At 36.0% G+C, this 21,548-nt stretch overlaps 1 protein-coding gene across 4 annotated transcripts in view; it reads left to right on the forward strand.

Moving 5' to 3' along the window:
- mob2a (MOB kinase activator 2a) overlaps positions 1–20,397 on the forward strand; it is a 58,332-nt gene extending 37,935 nt beyond the window's left edge. For all 4 annotated transcript variants that reach the window (XM_039663168.2, XM_039663167.2, XM_039663166.2 and 1 more), the window contains exons 2-5: positions 5,208–5,371; positions 7,824–7,917; positions 15,654–15,778; positions 18,990–20,397. In XM_039663168.2, coding sequence (XP_039519102.1) covers positions 5,208–5,371; positions 7,824–7,917; positions 15,654–15,778; positions 18,990–19,261 — 655 coding nt within the window. In that variant the 3' untranslated portion in view covers positions 19,262–20,397. The remainder of the gene's footprint in view (positions 1–5,207; positions 5,372–7,823; positions 7,918–15,653; positions 15,779–18,989) is intronic.
- The last annotated feature ends 1,151 nt before the right edge of the window (positions 20,398–21,548 follow it).

Raw genomic sequence — 21,548 nt, forward strand, 5'->3', positions numbered from 1 at the left:
AAGAGTCGCCGCACAGATCAGCAGCAGGAGTCCAATTTCGTTAATCACTAGAGTGGCGAGCTGACTGACGAAACGATGGCAGAAGTTTTGGCTTCAAAACGAAATTTAAAAGTGACTCTTTGGCAATATGGAACCAACATCACACTAACCCCTCATTTGCCCAACAGATGGACGTTTGATCAGAAAACCAATCAGAAAGAAATCACTGGAAACAGCGAGATCGCAAAACGAACATGATGAAAGCGACCGTTTGCTGGCATTTTTGTCGTTTTCTTGAATATTCAAAACCCACGCATCAATGTTTAACCACAGGTTTACAATAAAAAGTCATACATTGATCATAATGAATTAATTTGTGTCAAAATTGCACATTAGTCACACAGAAACAAAGTGGTTTAGCATTATTTCACAAAAGAAAGAAGACACAATTACTTATTCAGTCGCGTCTGTTTATTTACAAGACATATTTACAGCAAATTTAGAAAATAGGATAATTTCTACACTGTAAAACAATATTTTCAAGATTTGTTATCACAACATATTTTCTTTTGTCAAATCAACTTTATAATTAGGGATGGGGCCGATCCGATCCAGTATCGGTATCGGGACCGATACCAGCATAATTCACGTATCGGATTTTTCCGATCCAACCTGCGGAGAAATCCGATATTTATGATCCATGTCTGCGCTTTAACGTTGTCTGCTGAAATGACTCCAAAAGTGATTCCCGCCGGGCCTGCTAGTCTGCTATAGCTGGCTGCAAACTGTGGAATGGATACCCTGAACGGAGGTGCAGCTCAATCAGTGACTGTAAAACATAGGGCTCAATGAGACACACCCCCGCTCAGGAAATCCATTTCGCAGTTTGCAGCCAGCTAGCAGGATAGCACTGAGCTATAACATGTTCGCTGTGTGGAAATCATATGGTGGAACTGGAAACACCGCTGCAGTGCAGAGCAAGACAGCAAAGTGCAATGTTTGCAAAGCCGTATTAATTAAACTATTTGATGCATGTTTGCAATTCGCAGTCCAGAAGAGAAAGAGAGAGATCTCTCACGCGGTGCAACAGCAAGCACAACATGACAGCCCGGCGTAATGAGTGACGACAGAGGAAACGTAGCCTGGTTACACTTTAGATCTGTGATATTAGTCTGATTTCCAAATATTAAAGAATATATTGAGGTAAAAAAAAACATTAAAAACAATAGCCGCATTCTGTCTAGCCAACTTCCTTCCCATCGCGGCGGTGCGCTGTCATTTCTCCCTAAAACTCAAACTTTAAGACAGAATCAGCACGATCTGTGATTGTTGTAAAATGCAGTCTCTGTTACTAAATTGCGGGACGCTTTTAATAATAAAAAGAGCTATTAAAAGCACAAAATGTGCGCAAGAGATGCTGTTCCCAATGCGCGCGCGCTCCGAAACAGACAGCAACAAGACAAGCAAATTATACTCTGGGCTTCATATGCGCGTCTAAACGATCAAATGTAGCCTGCACAAAAATGTCAAACCGACCGACTTGGAGATTAACACTTAAACAATTTATTATGTCTAAAATAAACGTAGATGGAAATATTTGGGAGAAAATATGGTGCATCAGTAGACTATGAAATCTAAACTCGTTCTTAAAGGGGCAGCAGTATAAATGTGACGATTGCGACATTACTGAGAATCAAACAACCAAAGGCAAAGAGAAAATCACTCACAGCTCTTGAATGAATTACTTCAGCTTTAATAAGCATAAATCTATCTATGATAAACTTTGCAGTGCTATTTTACTTTTGATTACTTTATTATAATTTAAGACCATAACTGAATAATGTTTGTAGACCTTCCTGAAATTAAAGCACTGTGTAGGCCTGTATAATGTGTATCTTTGTTTAATTGTCTATCTATTGTTTAATATATATATATATATATATATATATATATATATATATATATATTGACATACATACATACGTACATATCATCCTTGCCTGTAGAGAGGAGTTTATTTCAGCATCATATAAAATCAACAATAATGATAAATACTATTAAAGCAAACACAGCTCTGGTATCGGAAAAGTATCGGTATCGGCCGATATCCAGAGTCAGGTATCGGGATCGGATCGGAAGTGAAAAAATGTGGATCGGTGCATCCCTATTTATAATAATTTATTTAGTTGAAGTTATTATTTTGAGTTTCTGATGGTTAAATTAATCTACTTCATTGTAATAACTCACTTTTTTCAGTTCAATCAACTTAAAATTTTAAGGCAACCCAGGTTACTTACTTTTTTAATTCAAACCAACAATATTTTTTTACAGTGTAGTAATCACAACATTTTTTCTTTTGTCAAATCAACTTAAATAATTTATTTAGTTCAGATAACAAATAATTTTGAGTTTCTGATGGTTAAATTAATCTCCTTCATTGTATTATCTCACTTTTTCCAGTTCAATGAACTTAAAATTTTAAGGCAACCATTTTGCTTACTTTTTTAAGTTAAACCATCAATATTTTTTTACAGTGTACAAATATGCCGCAAAAAATACAAAAAAATATAAAAAATTATATTTTCAGTGCGAGAGAATCTTTTTGTGAGCAATTATTTTGATGGTTTAAATATTCTGTTGACTATAGAGGGAACGATGCACCTTCATGTCAACTAATTCTCTTTAGATGGAGTGTAGTAGAGTATTAGTAGACTTGTAGGGTAAGGGTTCGTAGAATAAGTTAACTTGCAAAGTTACTTATTGTCAGTAGAATGTAAGTTGGGCAGGATCAAAACAAAGATCAAAATTAAGCTATCTATTAATATTTTAATGAGAGTTAGCTGACATGTAGGTGCAACGTTACTTATAGTCAACACAGAATGTCTAAAGGTGACCGTCAAAATAAAGTGTTAGCAATTTTATCTGAAATATGGAAAGCGAAGCTCATCCTCGTTTAGAATAATTTCATAAAGAGAACACAACTATTTTACTATGTGTCAATTTCGTATTTATTCGTATGATGTGGATTACACAGAAACATGTATTAATGAGGCGGCTTGCTGGTATGAGGTCAGTCCGTCTGATGAAAGAGGAACTAGAAATATCCTCTTTTTTTGTTCTGTCTATGTTTCCTTCATTTTTCAGTATCTTTGACCACAAGTTGTTAAGTAGCTCATAGTGTGAATTCCCTTGGTGAAGTATCTTCATTGTATTTCCTGTTTCACCCAGAACAATTAATCATGTGTAGTTAAATGGAATGACATGCAACTAAAGTTGACGTTTCCCAGACTTCCCACGCTCCAATGATGTTTGATCAGACGATTAACCCTTTTAGACCTTTGCCACGAGTCAATTCAAGACCTTGATATGGATGATCTTTCCCGCTCGGAAGTAATCCAGAATCCCGCTGATCTCACAGACCATTCCCTTTGTCTTTGTCTTCAGTTTAAAAACACTGTTTATGGACTTTGGTCTCTTCCTGCTCCGATGATGGAGTGCTGTGTGTGGTGGAAAAGAGGAAATGGTGAAGGTGGTCAGAAACTTGGGGTTGGGAATGAGGGAATGTTTACAGTGCTGAGAGACCTGAACAGGATATCAAGTTGGTGGGTGAGCATGCAATAAATTTGACTCCTTTGTCCGACGCGAAACGCTGATTTAAGGCTTGCAAGGAAGAAAGGAGTTAAAATGAGCGAGCGGTAAAGAGAAACTCTGCCTAATTTGTTCACATAAACATAATAAACCAAATAGGGGTCGAAGCGAGCGCAAGGAAAGGATGTAAATTCTTTGTAACCCGTCCGTGCCTGTACTCTTGTTATTCGCTGTTTAATGACCCCTATAACCTTTGTCCCAACCAGCTGCGGGATCTGCCACAGCAATGCGATTCTGGCATTTACATGTTAAAACTAGCACTGGAAGTCTGTTTTGACACAGGGGTTTGAAACAGACAAGAAATGCGGCGTACTGCAAAGAAGCGGAGATGTTGGATCACTTTGGGAAGTTTTTTCAAAATCGTTGGAAGTTCTTACACTTTCTTGTCAGGGTAGATTTATTGTATCTATGCGGTTTACATATCCAATGACTTGAATGGCCTCTTTTAAACTAAACTGAACTAAAAACAAAAAAGATTTTAAGCCTTTTTTTATGATTTATGATTTGAAATTGTACAGTTAAAATCAAATTGAATTGAATAATCCTTATGTATTAATAAAAGAGTAAAAAGAAACTAAAACATTTTTTTTTTGTAAATTTTAAAGTAAATGGTACTAAAGTAAAAAAACTAAATGGTAAGATTTATAGAAAATGTTTTTTAAGCTCTATTTTTTTACGCAATTTAAATGTTTTAATTCATAATATGAAGAATTTTAAAAAGGCATTTTTTTTGTGTATGTTGATCATGTTTTTTTTTTTATTTCTAAATGTCTTTGTCAAATGTCATAAATTAATCTTTGTCTACTAAGTCATATGGTGCAGCCAACAGTCAACAACTACAAAAAAAGGAAAAAATAAATTCATAAATTAAAAAAAAAAAAATTAAATGAAAATGTTTAAATTTGGGAAAACGAATCACAAACTATAAAATCTTTTATTTTTTACTCAATTTAAATGTTTTAATTCATAATATGAAGAATTTTAAAAAGGCATTTTTCTGTGTGTATGTTGAGCATGTTTTTCATTTCTAAATGTTTAAGTGGGGCTAAAGTTCTGAAAACATAAGGAGAGAAAAAAGGAAAAAAGTAAACCTAAAAGAAGTTCTTAAACTTTTTTTTTCCATTTCACTACTTATTAATATTTATAAATAAATCTTTTTTCTACCAAGTCATGTGGTGCAACCAACATGCAACAATTACAAAAAAAATAAGGAAATGACTTCATAGATCTCTTCAGACACTCATGACTGTGTGTCAAAGTCAAAAAGTTTTAAAATATCAGATAATTTTACTGTTTAATGACAGTGCTATCTTTTGTTCAGTTCAAAATGTCATGTGTGAATCCCCAAAACCTCATATTTATGAATAAGAATTGCATAATGTTTTAAAAAAGTAGTTTTTACGTTAAATAATGCATTTTAAAATATAATAAATAACGAACATTTTTAGTAGTTACGCCATATGCCATTTTTAAATGTTTGAAAACCGCTTGTGCGTTTGGTACCGACAACGAGAAAAACACACTTTACCTTTGTTCCACTCTGTCTCATCTTAACGTGTCTCTTTTCTCCCGTCTTGCAGGAAATCCAAAACGAAGCCCAATGGAAAGAAAGCACCCGCTGAAGAGAAGAAGCACTACTTGGAGCCAGAGTACACAAAAGTACGGGTCATGGACTTCGACCTGAAAGATTTGGTGGCGCTTCCCGCCAGAGAGATAGACCTCAACGAATGGCTCGCCAGCAACAGTGAGTTCCTAACCGAACATTATAGTTGTTACGAGTGTTTGCCCTGTATTTTGAGGCTGAGAGTCTTTGTCCGTCTTTAAAAATAGCCTTCCGTCGGTCAGGAGTTAGTAAATCAGTCGCATTTTAGTGTGTGTCCAAACTACACAAAGCAATTTCAGAGCACTACCTTCTAAAATTGTTATTGCTGTGAAAAGAATGAATTTTAAGGGATAGTTCACTTCAAAATGAAAATTCTTTCATCATTTAGCAGACAATTGATGTAGTCCTACTATGGAGGTCAATGCGGTCCATCGACTGTTTTGTTAATGACATTCTTCAAAATAACGTCTTTTGTGTTCAGCAGCAGAAAGAAACTGATACAGGTTTGAAACAACTCAAAAGGATGGAGAATTTTCATTTTTAATTGAACTGTTGCTTTAATTATGAACCAAATTATTTGTGGAATTAATGAGATGAAACAACAACAAAATACCGGAGACTGCAACAACAACAACATACGCCCACATTGACAAGTGCTTTTGTGAGGGGTTTATGAGAGCTGCAACTTTACTAAAAGAATACAGACATTTTCATCGTTCATAACGTCTGGAGAAAAATACTGCAGACACTGGAGAAAGATGAACATTTCTAGTCAACTGCCTGTGTTTGCGCACTCTATCAAGTGTCTGCTACGTGTTTGTACGTATATGCATAAAAAAAGGTAAAACTTAAGTAATTGGTCTTATGTTTTTCACCAGGAAAACAATAAAAAGTTTGCTGTTAGCATTTTGCTAAGCTAACAACAGGATAGTTTAATGATAAACAGTACAAATTTCATTATGAACCAAATTTCCTGTTGTTGTTTTTTTGAGTGATAGAAAATACTGTTTACATGTCAACTAAAAACGTAAAACTTTATGCTTTCTGGCCGTTTGTTTACGCGACAACAGCGTTTTGGGTGCCTTAAAAATGGTCTTTGTGTAAACAACAAAACGCAAATCTCTGAAGATGATGACGTGACGCACTTGCTTATTACGTGTTCCGTCTATAGTGTTTCATCGCCATCTAAATGGCCTGACAGCAGAAAGCAGCATTTTTAGTTGTTTTCGCGGATCCGCGTGAATGGGGATCCTTTTGTCAATGGTGTTGTCTGTACGTGTAAAAACTAAAAGGAAAAATGTCTCCGTTTTAAGCATATCGTTGTCGTGTAAACATACCTTAGTTCTGGTCCTTAGCGTTGGTGATTTGAACAAACCCTTCTGAAATGACTTCTAAGTGATTTGACTTATTATTTTCACCTGGTTAACAATAAAACGTTCACGTTCGCTGTTAGCATTTTGCTAAGCTAACAACAGGATAGTTTAATAATAAAAACAGTACAAATTTCATTATGAACCAAATTTCCTGTTTTTTTTTTGTTTGTTTTGTTTTTCAAGTGTTGCAAAATACTGTTTACATGTCAATTAAAAACGTAAAACTTGATGCATTTTGGCCGTTTGTTTACACAAGGGCGTTTTGGGTGCCTAGAAACGTTTAAAAAAGTGTTTCAAAGTGCAAGTTTTTGAAAACAGTCTTGGTGTAAACAACAAAATTAACGCAAATCTCTGAAGATGATGACGTCATGCACTTGGTTATTATGTGTTCAGTCTATAGTGTTTCATCGCCATCTATTGGCCTGGCAGCAGAATGCAGCATTTTTAGTTGTTTTCGCGGATCCATTTGAATGAATCGTTTTGACAATGGTGTTGTTTGTACGCTGGAATTTAAAGGAAAAACGTCTCCGTTTTAAGCATATCATTGTTGTGTAAAGGTACCCGAATTCTGGTCCTTAGCGTTGGTGATTTGAACAAACTTAAGTATAAACCCCTAACGAAAATGACTTCCAAGTGATTGGACTTATTATTTTCACCTGGCGAATGATAAAACGTTCATGTTTGCTGTTAGCATTTTGCTAAGCTAAGAACAGGATAGATAATAAAAAACAGTACAAATTTCATTATGAACCAAATTTCCTGTTTTTCTTTGTTTGTTTGTTTGTTTTTAAGTGTTACAAAATAATGTTTACATGTCAACTAAAACGTAAATGATTGGATTATTTTCACCTGGCGAACGATACAACGTTCACGTTTCATCTTAACATTTTGCTAAGCTAATGACAGGATAGTCAAATAAAAATAAACACAAATGATGTTAAAATAATAAATTTTTGAATTACACAACTTTATTTATTGTTCACTTAGAGTATTGGATAAAACAAACATTTCTCTTGCGTCATCCACCTAAGCTTATCACAATGCATTTTGGGATTTGCTGCTAAAAAGAGGCATCTTATGTGGCACCATGATTCATTTGCTACGTTTCTGAACTGACGTCATGCTATGACTGCGATGCTATTTCAGCTTTATTGATTGTGAAATATCAGTGAATGTCTTGTCACAACTTCTCTGAATGTCTTTCCTTTTGTCCTTTGCAGCAACAACCTTCTTTAATCTCATAAATCTGCAGTATAGCACAATCTCCGAGTTCTGCACAGGGGACACATGTCCAGCCATGACGGCCTGTAACACGTAAGTCCTTTCATTCTCATCGCTCTTTCTCTCTTTCATCTCTCTTTCTTCCTCTAGACGTGTCCTGGGGCGAGAATTGGAAACCTTTTTTTTTTTTTGAGAACTGCTGCTGGATCAGATATTTCTCATATTCACAATTTTTTTTCCTTTTGAAAGCCAGATCCTGGATCAGCACACTGGCTTTGTAAGAATCTGGGTTTGTAGGTCTGATTCGGGTGAATTGGAATGAAAGCGGACACACATTTTACTGAAGCCAGTGCTTGTTTGGCTTTCAGATGTGTTTTGAACTAGAGAATACAAGGGAACCATTCTCAGAATTAGACGTTTTGTAAGTTTGTCTGAGGCGGAACCAATTAAATGACCTTAAAAGCCTTTAGTTAAATGTTCTCACAGGCTGAATGGGTGTTTCAAAAGATCAGTTAAAGAATTACTTGGGACAACATTTACCTTACAGCTTTAGTTTCTTGACCAACTCTTAAAAATGAGTAAAAAGTAAGTATTACTTTCACAGAGTAAAGTGTATTTTTTTCAATTTCAATTTCCCAGAATGAATTTTGCGCTTTCTCCTTACCTAGACTTTTAACAACTTGTCTATACTATATAACAAGTATCCAGACAATTCAGAAAATACAGAGAACAGTATGTATTCTTATAACTTAAATAACAACAAATAATAATAATAATAAATATATATATATACACGAAGAGTTCAGATGCAAAAGCCTCTAAATGCCATTTGAAAATTTCTTCTAAAATGACCATTTTTATCAAGCTTGTATATTTAAGTTCAGTAATTTAACTTAAATTACAATTAATAGGTAATCTTCATTGCCATTTAAGTGAAATTACTGAACTTAAATATACAAGCTTGATAAAAATGATCATTCTAGAAGAAAATTTCAAATGGCATTTAGAGGTTTTTGCATATATATATATATATATATATATATATATATATATATATATATATATAATATATATAATATATATATATATATATATGTAACAACAATTATTATCCTATAATGATATTTACATTAATTTGTGTTTATTTTAAGAATTTGTAATGTTACTGTAACACTTTTTGTCCCTAACTGTGCATTTTAGAGAACAACTGCATTTCTATAAAATAGTTTAAGCTCGATTGTAATGGAAATGAGATGCTTCAGAGAAGTATATCTCTGCCAGATAGTGAGAAATGTCAAATGCACAGTAATTGAGTATTTCTTCAGACAGTTAAATGACTTTTTGAGCGTTTTCTCAGAATAAGTGGAAACACACAAAACACAATATCAATAATCCACCCTCATACATTATACCAAAATCCATTTAAAGGTTGATAAATGTTTTCAAGGAGACCAAAACTGTGACACTGCAAAACTGTGACACTGATATGGAGAAGAACTCCTGCTGGAGAGACTGTGTAACTTTGCAGATCTTTTTCATGCTCGACCTAAAGAAAGTTACAATTGTAAAAAAGCATAAAGCAGGTTGAAATCGTTGGAGAAATGAAGCATTCAAAAAATGCAGAAATTGCAGAATCACTGGAACAGAGACTGTGCACAGTCCCACAAGTAACCATGTTTGAATTTTAAGATCTTTGCTCAACTCGTTTGCCCTGTTTGGCTGGAGCGAGTGCTGGGTGTGAGTCGCTAAACTCCTCATTTACACACTGACCCGCAGAACCACATGTTTGACTATTCATGGACAAGAATTACCAAACACACAGAACACTAACAATTGCGCACTCACCCCAGGCATACCGCACAGGGCGAGGAGGGGTGCGTTCAAAACACAAGCCTTTTCAGCCACTGCCAGCTTTACAATTGATAAATCAATCCCTGGTGAAAAGACTCTGAGGAAAAGGTTGAAAATGATGGACAATAGACTTGATGTTTAACTTTGCAGTTTTTTGGTGATTTAGAGCAGAGTTATGTGGTTATACTGAGGTATTTTATTAATATGAATATTGGGTGTTTATTCAGTCATGGACACGGGTTTATTTATTATTATTATTATTTTATATATGGGTGATTCTTCAACTATGGTACTCTTTGAGCTAGACAGTTTCAGAAAATAAAAACATTTCTACAAACAGTTTTTTAGTATCAGTTGGTTTCTCAATCTGTCTAGAAACCTTCCCTTAAGTTGGGTGCGATGATTTGTATTGAATTATATATATATATATATATATATATATATATATAATATATATATATATATATATATATATATATATTGGCGTTTTTATCTGACAGCCCAAGAAAACACCCAAGTTCTCTTATTTACCAACAATATTGTAGCAATAATAAATAATAAAATATTTCTTACTACCTTAACTTAATTAATTGTATGTTGTTTTTTTTTTACATTAACGTTTTAGTATTATAGCCCAAAATAATTTGCTGTTTAGCACGAACAATGTCATTTCCACCACAACCTGTCTTTACCACCACAATGAACACCGTGGTGGAAATGACTGTGATGGGAATGAAATTTCCCCCCTTTTCCTCTAAAATATCATGCTATGTTAGCATGTTAAAATTAGTTTCATAGTTAGCATTAAATATACACAAATTACACATTATTAAATTAATTTTATCCAGTTATTTTTACGTTCATGTGAAATATGAGCCGTTCGGAAATGACGGCCAATAAACATATTCTCAGTTTTAGTCATATTTACCTTGATTTTTCTTATACTGTATATATATATATATATATATATATATATATATATATATACTACATGTATTATTATTATTTTTTTCAAATGTCATGCATAGATGTCTTGTTGTCCCAGACATTCAATCTTAAACCATGAAACATCTTCATAAAAATGATTTTACTATGATAATCTGAACGGTTCAGTTCAATTCAAATTGTATATTTGTATAGCGCTTTTCACAATACATATTGTTTCAAAGCAGCTTTACAGAAAGTGCATTTCAATTGTGTTATATATATATATATATATATATATATATATATATATATATATATATATATCTGCAAAAGTAGAATAACATTGTGTTATATTATATAAGTCCCTCAGTTATAGTTTTGCTCCTAATAATCAAATATTTTATCAGATGTTAATTTAAACATACATTTGTAGATATATATATATATATATATATATATATTTTTTTTTTTTTTTCCAGTAAGGCGATTTTAGCTTGATATAAAATGCGAGACAAACGATCATACTTGGCTAGTAACGTAACCTCGGTTCTCGCTAGAAGAGTTTCTCTCGTACTGCGTAATATCTTACACTAGGGGAAAACCTATTTTTCTAGAGATATTGAAGCCAAAAATTATCCTTAATATTGAATTAATGTAAAACGCATTGCGGAAGAATGCAGACATAGGCAAGGCGGCTAGCGTGCCTATTAGCTGTCCTGCGGCAACTGCAGCAGCCTATCGAGAGAGGCCCTTTGGTGACGGTCCGATGGGGGAAGGTCCGAAGAGAGCGTGGCTATGTATATTTTTTAAATATAGCTCGGTGGGCTGATATAATCTGGTTTTTCATAACCGAAGCGAACCAGAGCATGTTGCAGGCACGGCAAATATACGCAGTTCTTGTTCCCTCTTCTAGAGAGAACCGAGGTTACATCAGTAACCGAGTACGTTCTCTTACGAGAGGTTCTCGAATACTGCTTAAAGGGTTAGTTCACCCAAAAATGAAAATTAAGTCATTAATTACTCACCCCCATGCTGTACCAACCCCGTAAGACCTTCGTTCATCTTCGGAACACAAATAAAGATATTTTTGATTGAATCTGAGAGCTAGATCAGTCCTACATAGACTGCCTAAGGGACTGGCTCTTGACGGCCCATAAAGTAATTAAAGAAAGTTTTAAATATTCCATGTGCCTACAGCGGCTCAATTATAAGTTTATCAAGCGACGAGACTACTTTTTGTGCGAAAAAAACATAAATAACGACTTTATTCCACTATTCCATTACTTCCTTATGGGCGCATGCGCGAGAACTGAGACGAGGACGTTCTCATTCGACTACTTCTTGTTACCGGCTGCTCACCGTATAAGATGATGATCCATATATAAGGCGCTCCGGATTATAAGGAACACTGTCGTTTTTTGAGAAGATTAAAGGCTTTTAAGTGCACCTTATAGTGCGGAAAATACGCTAATTGAAAAGCGTATGTACAGCGCGCGTCTTTCTCTGCTTGTAAACAGAAAGTTTTGCGCTTCCAGCTATATCAGCACATCATCTTATACGGTAGGGGGCGGTAAAACTCCTAAGCGGAGCAGCCGGTAACAAGAAGTAGACGAATGAGAACGTCCTCGTCTCAGTTCTCGCGCATGCGCCCATAAGGAAGTAATGGAATAGTGGAATAAAGTCGTTATTTATGTTTTTTTCGCACAAAAAGTATTCTCGTCGCTTGATAAACTTATAATTGAGCCGCTGTAGACACATGGAATATTTAAACCTTTTCTTTAATGACTTTATGGGCCGTCAAGAGCCAGTCCCTTAGGCAGTCTATGTAGGAGTGATCCAGCTCTCAGATTCAATCAAAAATATCTTTATTTGTGTTCCGAAGATGAACAAAGGTCTTACGGGGTTGGTACAGCATGGGGGTGAGTAATTATTGACTTAATTTTCATTTTTGGGTGAACCTTTAATGTCTTACGCTAGGGGAACACAGTGTAAAACGCCTTGCGTGCAGGGATCCAACACCAAAGTCCCAAGGGCAGGTGCTCGGGGCTCATATAGTGCACAATCACCAGGGACTCACAGAGAGGCTAGAAGCGTCATTCCCAATAAGTTAGGATTCTAAGGGAGCTAATCACTTTCACAGGGCTCCACACAGTCAGGGTGAAAACATTCGGCCTGAACCGTGTAACGGTATGGGTCTTGCATTGCCCATGGCAAAACTTTTTCGGTCAGCGAGTGGTGCTCAAGCGAATGTAGTATTCTGAGCCGAAGCATGGGGCAGACAATACTTGATTCTATACCGACAGTAGTTTAGCCTGTAAGGCGGGAACCTCGAGGTTATAAAACCTCATAAATGTAGATGGGGAGGCCCAGCCTGCTGCCATACAGATATCCTGTAAGGTAATCCCGCTAGACCAAGCCCACGACGAGGCCATGTCTCTTGTGGAGTGCGCTCTAACACCGAAAGGGAACTTCAGGCCCTTTGACGTGTTTGCCAGCGCTATAGCGTCAACTATCCATCTGGATAGGCTCTGTTTCGACGTGGCTACTTCTTTAGCACGTCCACTGAATGAAACGAAGAGCTGCTTAGTCTGTCTGAAAACGGACAAACAAAACACATAAGCTCTTAATGCCCTGACTGGGCAAAGTAAGTTTGCGTCCTTTTCCTCATTATGAACCAGCAGGGCGGACAGGGAAATACCCTGGGCCCTGTACGGTGTGTTGAGGGATTTAGGCACATATGAATGACTCTCGAGTCATTTGGCCCAAATTCCAAGCACGTTGTGCTCACTGATAGTGCTTGCAAATCCCCTATGCGTTTCACACCTCTATGAGCCATAAGAAACACCGTCTTGAACGACAGGTGTTTCATGTCCGACAAATGGATTGGCTCAAATGTGGTGCCTTTCATGCCTTCCAAAAACATAGAAAGGTTCCACATGGGGACTGAGGGGGGTCTGGGAGGATTCAGCTCCTTTAAGGAAGCGGATGACCAGATAATTTTTCCCCAGTCGCTGGTTTTGTAAACGCTGCTATGGCCGCCACATAAACTTTGAAAGTGGTGGGGCACGGTCCCTTTGAAGGAAGCACCCATCCAGTCAGTTGCGCGCAGACTACGCGGGCGCCTCCACCTCGAGGCCGAGGCTCGCCGGATGACGAGCTCGATGCTGGCCCTCTTCCTTGACGATTCATGGGCAGGGGAGGGTGGTCCACATCCTCGCCCAATCCTCACTGTCCCACGCCTGTAAAGAGCAGCTGGCCTCCTCCTCACATACAGCTGGCTCGTCGTCATCGACGGCGGCCGTTGTCCGTCGGTGAGCGACACGAGTGAAGCTGGCGGGCGAACTGGCGAGATTTCGCATACTAGAGAAGGCTCAGGGACCCGTTGAGTTTAGGCACTGTAGCAGGTGGAAGTGCAGTCTCGGAGAAGGATGTCAGGCGAGTCCTCAGAGTCACCATTGGCAACAGCTCGCAATGAGGGAAGCCGCACATGGCAGTCCCCGTCGCTGAGTGGGACTCGGCGCAAGCCACAGGAGGATGGCATCTTTAAAAAGACGCAAGCTCTTTTAGAGAGAAAAATGTGAGTCGGAACGGCGAACACACTCTTGTGTTGAGTGTAAAAGGATCTAGACGCCAGAGAGCGTAGCAGGAACGGCAGCTGAAGGCGGCGAGATGAAGGCCAGCGACTTCAGGTGCTGAAAGCTCGTCCCGCAGAAAGGCTGATTTAACGGTGCGGCTTCTCTCCCGGAATCCAGTGATGCGTGAAGAGATGAAACACCAGATTATATCAGCCCATCAAGCTATATTTATAGGGCTTCGGCAGGAGGGTGACGTAGTGGCCGCGAAGCGCATCACCAAAGGGCCTCTCTCGATAGGTTGCCGCAGGACAGCTAATAGGCACGCTAGAACGCCTTGCCTATGTCTGCAAAATTAAGGAGAATTTTTGGCTTCAATATCTCGTGGAAAATAGGTTTTCCCCTAGTGTAAGACATCACGCAGTACGAGAGAACCTCTTCTAAGAGAACGGTAAGGAGTTTAAGGTTAAGCCTTAAAAAGACAAATAATTTTTAAATCTTATTCCGAAAATGTTTCAAATGTAGTTTCCACCACTTCATTTTATAAAACAAACAACTGTTTTAAAAAAACACTGTGGTGAAAATGTTTATAACATTTAAAAAAATGATGGATTTTTTCCCCCCAAAACGTTCATAGTTGAAGAAACACCCTAAAATGTGTTGTACTTTTTGTAAAAAACAAAGGTCTGTTATCAGTGGGCATTTTTACACTAAATATAACACAAAAAAAAAGTTGTAGAGGTTTAGTACTTGCATTTTAATGAAATGAACAGCCGCCATTTCCACTTGGAAATGAATCTGTAACTCTTGTAGATATTGAGGAACACTGAGAAACATCCTGGCACCCATTGTGCCCATTCAAAGACACTTACATTGACCGTTATTTCACTAAAAAGGATTACTCAACCTCATGTTGTTCCAAACTCTGAAGACTTTCTTTCATCTTCGGAAAAAAATTTATGAAATCTGAGTGATTTCTGTCCCTCCATTGACCGCTACGCAACTACCACTTTCAACCCCCAGAAATGTAGTAAAGACATTATAAATTTAATTAAGTGGTTCAACCTTGCGAGTGCTGTGTTTGTGTTCACTAAGATGAACAAAAAGTCTTACGGGTTTGGAACGACATGAGTGCGAGTATTAATGACAAAACCTTCATTTTTGGGTGAACTATCCCTTTTAACTAGCGATCTGTGTTTGATCCGTTTGGCTCATGTCCATGTTTGCTCATGCGTTGACTGCATCAGGTCACTGGGTCCCTGCATGCTGTATGGTCAGTTATGTGGACAGTTTGCATTCCAAGAGATTTGTAATGTCTACAGCCCCCTGACCCTCCTGAGCAATCCTCCTTAAAACAAGGTGATAGCGGCCGCATTCCAGTTGTTTGAAACCGTTAACTGTTGTTCACTTTGTCCTGATGTGCTGGAAATGTGACTCACAAGAAGTGAATTTTAATCTTAGTCTGTCGTCTTTTCACAGAATATACTACTGGTATGATGAGAGGGGGAAGAAGACGAAGTGCACAGCGCCTCAGTATATTGACCTCGTTATGACTTTCGTGCAGAAATTAGTGACAGACGAAGAAATCTTTCCCACAAAATATGGTGTGTATAAATACTGCCCTCTAGCAGTCATCATATAGAACTACACGATTTGTGATTTCAATGTTTGAAGGAAAAGACCTTAGATCAGCGGCGCCCTCTAGTGTTCATCGAGGAGAATGAGCTGAGTCAATATAATTGATCTGGGAGTTCTCCTCCATTTACTTTTTCTCTTACAAGAAATAGCCATGTATAATAGAATAGGATCGTAGTAAAAAGATCCCTTTATAAGGAGTTTATATATATATATATATATATATATATATATATATTTGAATTATAATGATTTATAAAAAGTATTATATTAAGTTATTTAATCATAACTTAAACGCATAATTACACTGTAAAATGGACACCTTAAACCAAACATTATTATTAAATACTGTATAATAATAATTTTCCACATGTATTTACTATAGGATTAGAGGTTAGGGGTTGGTTTAGGGTTGCATGTAATACTGCATAATTTATAGTTATTACTACAGTGCAACAACGACACATAACATAAAGTGTCAAAGTCCTAGTATAGTATAGTATACATTATTTAAACAACTACTCATTTTATGTAAATGTTTAATGTTTTATTAATTTCTAACTTACTAACATTTGATTTAATTTCAAACTAAATTAAATAAATTAAACGAATCGTTTGACTTTAAACCTGATTATTTTAATACAGTTTTTGTTTATTTTTTCTCTTGAAAGAAATAGCTGTTGTTAAAGTAAAATAAAAGTTTGTACAGAATAAAACATATTATAAATAATACAATGATAACTTAATTAGATTTCTTGTTAATCCTAGTAGGTTTCCTTACTTCCTAACATTTGATTAAATTACAAACAATAAATGATATTAATCATTTGTAAATGAATTAAACCCAATTTATAATTTATAAACAGCTGCTTTCAAATTAAAAAAATATATATACATTTTTAAGGAATAACAGGAAGTGTATATGAAGAGCTCTTTTCCAAAACGCGTTAAACGACATTTTAAAAAAAATGAGTTTGTCGTGTCATTCTGCTGCGGACAGAACCCTTTCACTGCTCTATCAACGTTTCATGCCGAATCGCTATATTTCCTTGTTTAAAATGTACTGCAAGATACAGTTTCTTCCCAAGCCGCGATAAGCACCAGCCCTGTTTTTAGCCTAAACACGATAAATCCTCAAATTCAATGAGCGCTCTACACAATCCAGCACGGCGGCACTCTGAACAGAGGTTTATTATGTTCATTCATTCCTCAAAATGAGTCCTAGTTTTCTAGTCGACTAGTAGTAGATCATTTAAGCCATTTGTATTATCAGTAATCACATATATTGATTTAATTAAATGGGAGAGAAACCATATGAGCGTTTTTAATGGCATATTCCGCATCTCAACGTATGCATAAAGCTTGCCACAAAGAACCGGCAAAAGTAATGATTATGCATGAAACATTTGAATTGTTTATTAATAAACTAGTGTTTTCTGTCAGTGTCAGCAACAAAGATAAAGTTGATGATGCTTACTCGCCATCTTCGCAGTGAACGCGCATAGAGAAACGCATACTTCGAATTAGCCTATACATACGCAGAGAGTTGCCAATTTATTTTAGTTTTTAATTGTTTTGTTTAAAAGTAGATATTTAAAGCTTTCTGTAGCTTAGTTCTCAGGCCTGTGTGAGGCAAGCATCGCGGTGTTTCGGTTCATATTATGAGACGCGCTCCGGTTCACCTGCGCGCCTCTGTGTCCTGATTATATTGTCTGATATTTACTTCTAATGTATTAATCCAGTCAATTTGTCGATGAAACATTTATTAAAATGAAGATACAATTTATATGAAACGAAATTTACAAGCTTTCTACAAAACAAAACTTAATAAGTGGTCAAAATCATGTCTGAAGCACTCCAAATATTTTCCGATATTGGGCAGCTTTTGAATTTTGATCCTATCTTACTCATCTCATGCGGTTCCCTTTTCATAGCCTACTCAACATAGATGAAATAATAAAAATAAGTAATGTAATATTATTAAAAACAAATGTGAAATGTTTATTTTTTTTTGTTGTTTTTTTTTTTAACTTATATTTAAGCGTCATGCTGCTCCGCTTTGCTCACATGTTATGTAGCCTGTGTGTGTGTGTGCATGTGCTGGAGGGGTGCCCATCCCTTTTTTGAATATCGTTATCATATATTGATCATTTTTAATAATTCGTTTTTTCATGCATATGTTGAAATTGGTATTAATAATTTGTTTTTTTTCATGCATATGTTGAAATTGGTACTATTTGTTTGAGGTTTATTTCGATTTATAGCGTTTTGGAAAAAAATAAAATTAACTTTTAAATTATCATTAACAATATTGTTGTTTGATTTAATAATTATTGTTCAAAATGTTCAGACTGAACCAATAAAACATTTAAACAGGATAATTTGAATATTCACAAAATGTGTGGGTCTAGGTAAAAAATGTAGTTTTCCTGAAAACTATTGAAATGGATTTATAGCGTTTTGGAAAAGAGCTCTTCATATATATATATATATATTAATTTATAATGTTTAAGATTGTTAATCTATTAATTTATTTAATGCTTTACTTTCTTTTAATTTTCTAACTAATTAATTTAATTAGCTAATTATAAAAAATAAATTTGTGAATAATTTGTGAATAAATCTTTTTATTTTGAATGAACAATATTTATTTAATTTATACTAATTTATTTTGATAAAATAATTTAAAATAAACTTGTATAAAGAATAAAAATTTTAAATAAAATAATGATAATAACTAATAAGAATAATTTCTTATTAATCCTAGCAGATATCCGAATTTCCTAACAATTGATTTAATTACAAAGAATAAATGATTACAAACACATTTTTATAGTTTATGAAAAGCTGTTTTTAAAGGAAAAACAAACCTTTTATAAGGCACAAAAATAATTACAAATAATATTATGAAAAAAAAGAAACCTAGCTGGTTTTGATATTTAAATCAATAAAATGAATATGTATATTTTTAAATAATGTGTTTAATGCTTTCCTTACTTAAAATTTCTTAACTAATTATAAACAACAAATGTTTTAGTTAATAAATAATTTTTTAATGCACAATATTTACATATGTTGCATTTTAATGAACGATATTTAATTTGATTAAATAACAATTAAGCATGAAATAAAATCAATAAAAAACTAAAACAAATGCTAACCATCTGATTTCCCTTTCAGGCAAACCCTTCCCGAACTCGTTCGAGTCCCTGGTGAAGAAGGTGTGCCGGTTCCTGTTCCACGTGTTGGCGCACATTTACTGGTCGCACTTTAAAGAGAGCGTGGCTCTGGAGCTGCAGGGACACTTGAACACACTGTACGCACATTTCATCGTCTTCGTCAGGGAATTCAACCTGATCGACCCCAAGGAGACCTGCATCATGGACGACCTGACGGAGGTGCTGTGCGCCCCCCTGCCCCCCCTCCCACACAGTCACGTGACCGAGAGATGAGCCAATAGCAGACCCGACAGAAGCGGGAGGCGGGCCCCTCCATCACTTTCCCCTCACCGTGTTAATGTGAACTGATGAAAAGGATGGGACGGGGCACCGCTGGTCTGCAGTTTGTGTACCAGCTCAGATTGGTGTGAATGTTTAACAGGACAAACAATCTGTCAACATCATCATTTATATAGGAACATTTTATATTTTAAGTTGCTTTTTATTCTTATGTTTGCGCATAGCCCCTTGGAGGTTTTGTTTTCTTTTAGGGAATGGTATTTCAGCTCGGCTCTCATCAGTGCCTTAGAGAAATAGCTAAGGTATTGTTTGTTTATATGCAAAACTGTTTAGAAAACGATCCTCGACCTCTGGCTCCCCCTTGTGGAGGGAGTGACGTCACGTGCCGACTGACTGTTTATGATCTCTGCAGCCTTATTTCACCTTTCTCTTTCATATTCCAGCCATCCTTCACTGTCCATTTTCCTATACGGCATATACATCATTTCCAGTGGTTCAAAAATTTATTCTTTAGCCTTTTCAAGATTTTGTAAAAAGGGGATGATGGTTCGAATGATGCTTTAGAGAAAGTCTGGACGTTTCTGACAAGGATACTTCCCCCGACTGCAACGGCCCAGATCCGGCTCATATCCGGTACATGTGGATCCCACACGGGCCAGATGCGGGCCGGATCTGGGCCGACACTATGTTGCTGTCCGGGATATCCGCAATGTCTGCTCGCTCGGAGAGATGGTGATGCAGACAGGGACAAAAATGTGTTGCATGGCAGTTGACTTGCTGAGTTGTATTGATATGAGAGCACATTCTCCATTTATTTTATTTTTTTATTTCACTTTTTATCTTTCTTTTTTTTAAACGATCAGATGTCATAAATATTGTGGCAAAAAATGCACATTAAGTCCCCCCCTCCAAAAAAAAAAAATAGATTGTAACTATATAAAAATCACAATAATTGCCTTTAGCGAGAGAGCATCTCTCCTCCTTATTTAATTTATTTTTACTTGATCTATTTGCAGAGTTCTTCTGTTCTTGCTTTCTTTTTATGTATTTGAATTATCTAAGTTAAAAGCCACTTAATATTTGAGGCTCTGCAAAACATAATCAAATAAAAAACAAGAAATGCCACTTTACCTCTGTGTTGTTGCGTTTCCTTCATTGATGAGACGTTCTGCTGAATGGAAAGAGTCCATCCGTGGGAACTTGTAATTGGTGAGGTCAGGCAGAAAGACTGATTTCTCATTATTATGGCATGGAGAAAACCCATGTCGCTGCTTTTTTGTTGGACAGGAAAGTGAGTTCAGAAAGGGAATCGGTGAAAAGATATAGGTACAGTAGATGAGCTATAAGAAAAGATGCCTTTATTGCCATTCAAAATTCAATGAAATTACTAAGTTAAAGGGATACTCCACCCAAAAATAAAAAAATACTGTCATCATTTACTTTACATTCACAAGTTGTTGCAAACCTGTATGAGTTTCTTTCTTCTGCTGAACACAAAGGAAGATGTTTTCAAGATGATTGAAACCCAACAGTTGTTTGGCACCATTGACTTCCATAGTAGAAAAAACAAAAAAAAATACTATGGAAGTCAATGGTGCCAAAGATCCAATCGTTCTTTAAAGGGATAGTTCACTCAAACAATGAAAATTAGCCCATGATTTACTCAACATCAAGTCATCCTAGGTGTTTATGACATTCGTCTTTCAGACGAATACAGTCAGAGTTATGTTAAAAAAATGTCCTGGCTCTTCCAAGCTTTATAATGGCCGTTTCTGTTTTAAAGTCCATAAAAGTGCATCTATCCATCATAAAAGTGCATCAATCTATCATAAAAGTGCATCAATCCATCATAAAAGTGCATCTATCCACGATAAAAGTGCATCTATCCATCATAAAAGTGCATCTATCCATGATAAAAGTGCATCTATCCACGATAAAAGTGCATCAATCTATCATAAAAGTGCATCAATCCATGATAAAAGTGCATCTATTCACCATAAAAGTGCATCAATCTATCATACATGTGCATCAATATATCATAAAAGTTAATCTATCCATGATAAAAGTGCATCTATTCGCCATAACAGTGCATCAATCTATCATAAAAGTGCATATATCCATGATAAATGTGCATCTATCCACCATAAAAGTGCATCTATCCATCATAAAAGTGCATCTATCCATCATAAAAGTGCATCTATCCATCATAAAAGTTCATCTATCCACGATAAAAGTGCATCAATCTATCATAAAAGTGCATCAATCCATCATAAAAGCACAT

The sequence above is a fragment of the Pimephales promelas genome, chromosome 25, assembly GCF_988280905.1.
Source record: "Pimephales promelas chromosome 25, fPimPro1.hap1.1, whole genome shotgun sequence".
Taxonomy (NCBI): Eukaryota; Metazoa; Chordata; class Actinopteri; order Cypriniformes; family Leuciscidae; genus Pimephales; species Pimephales promelas.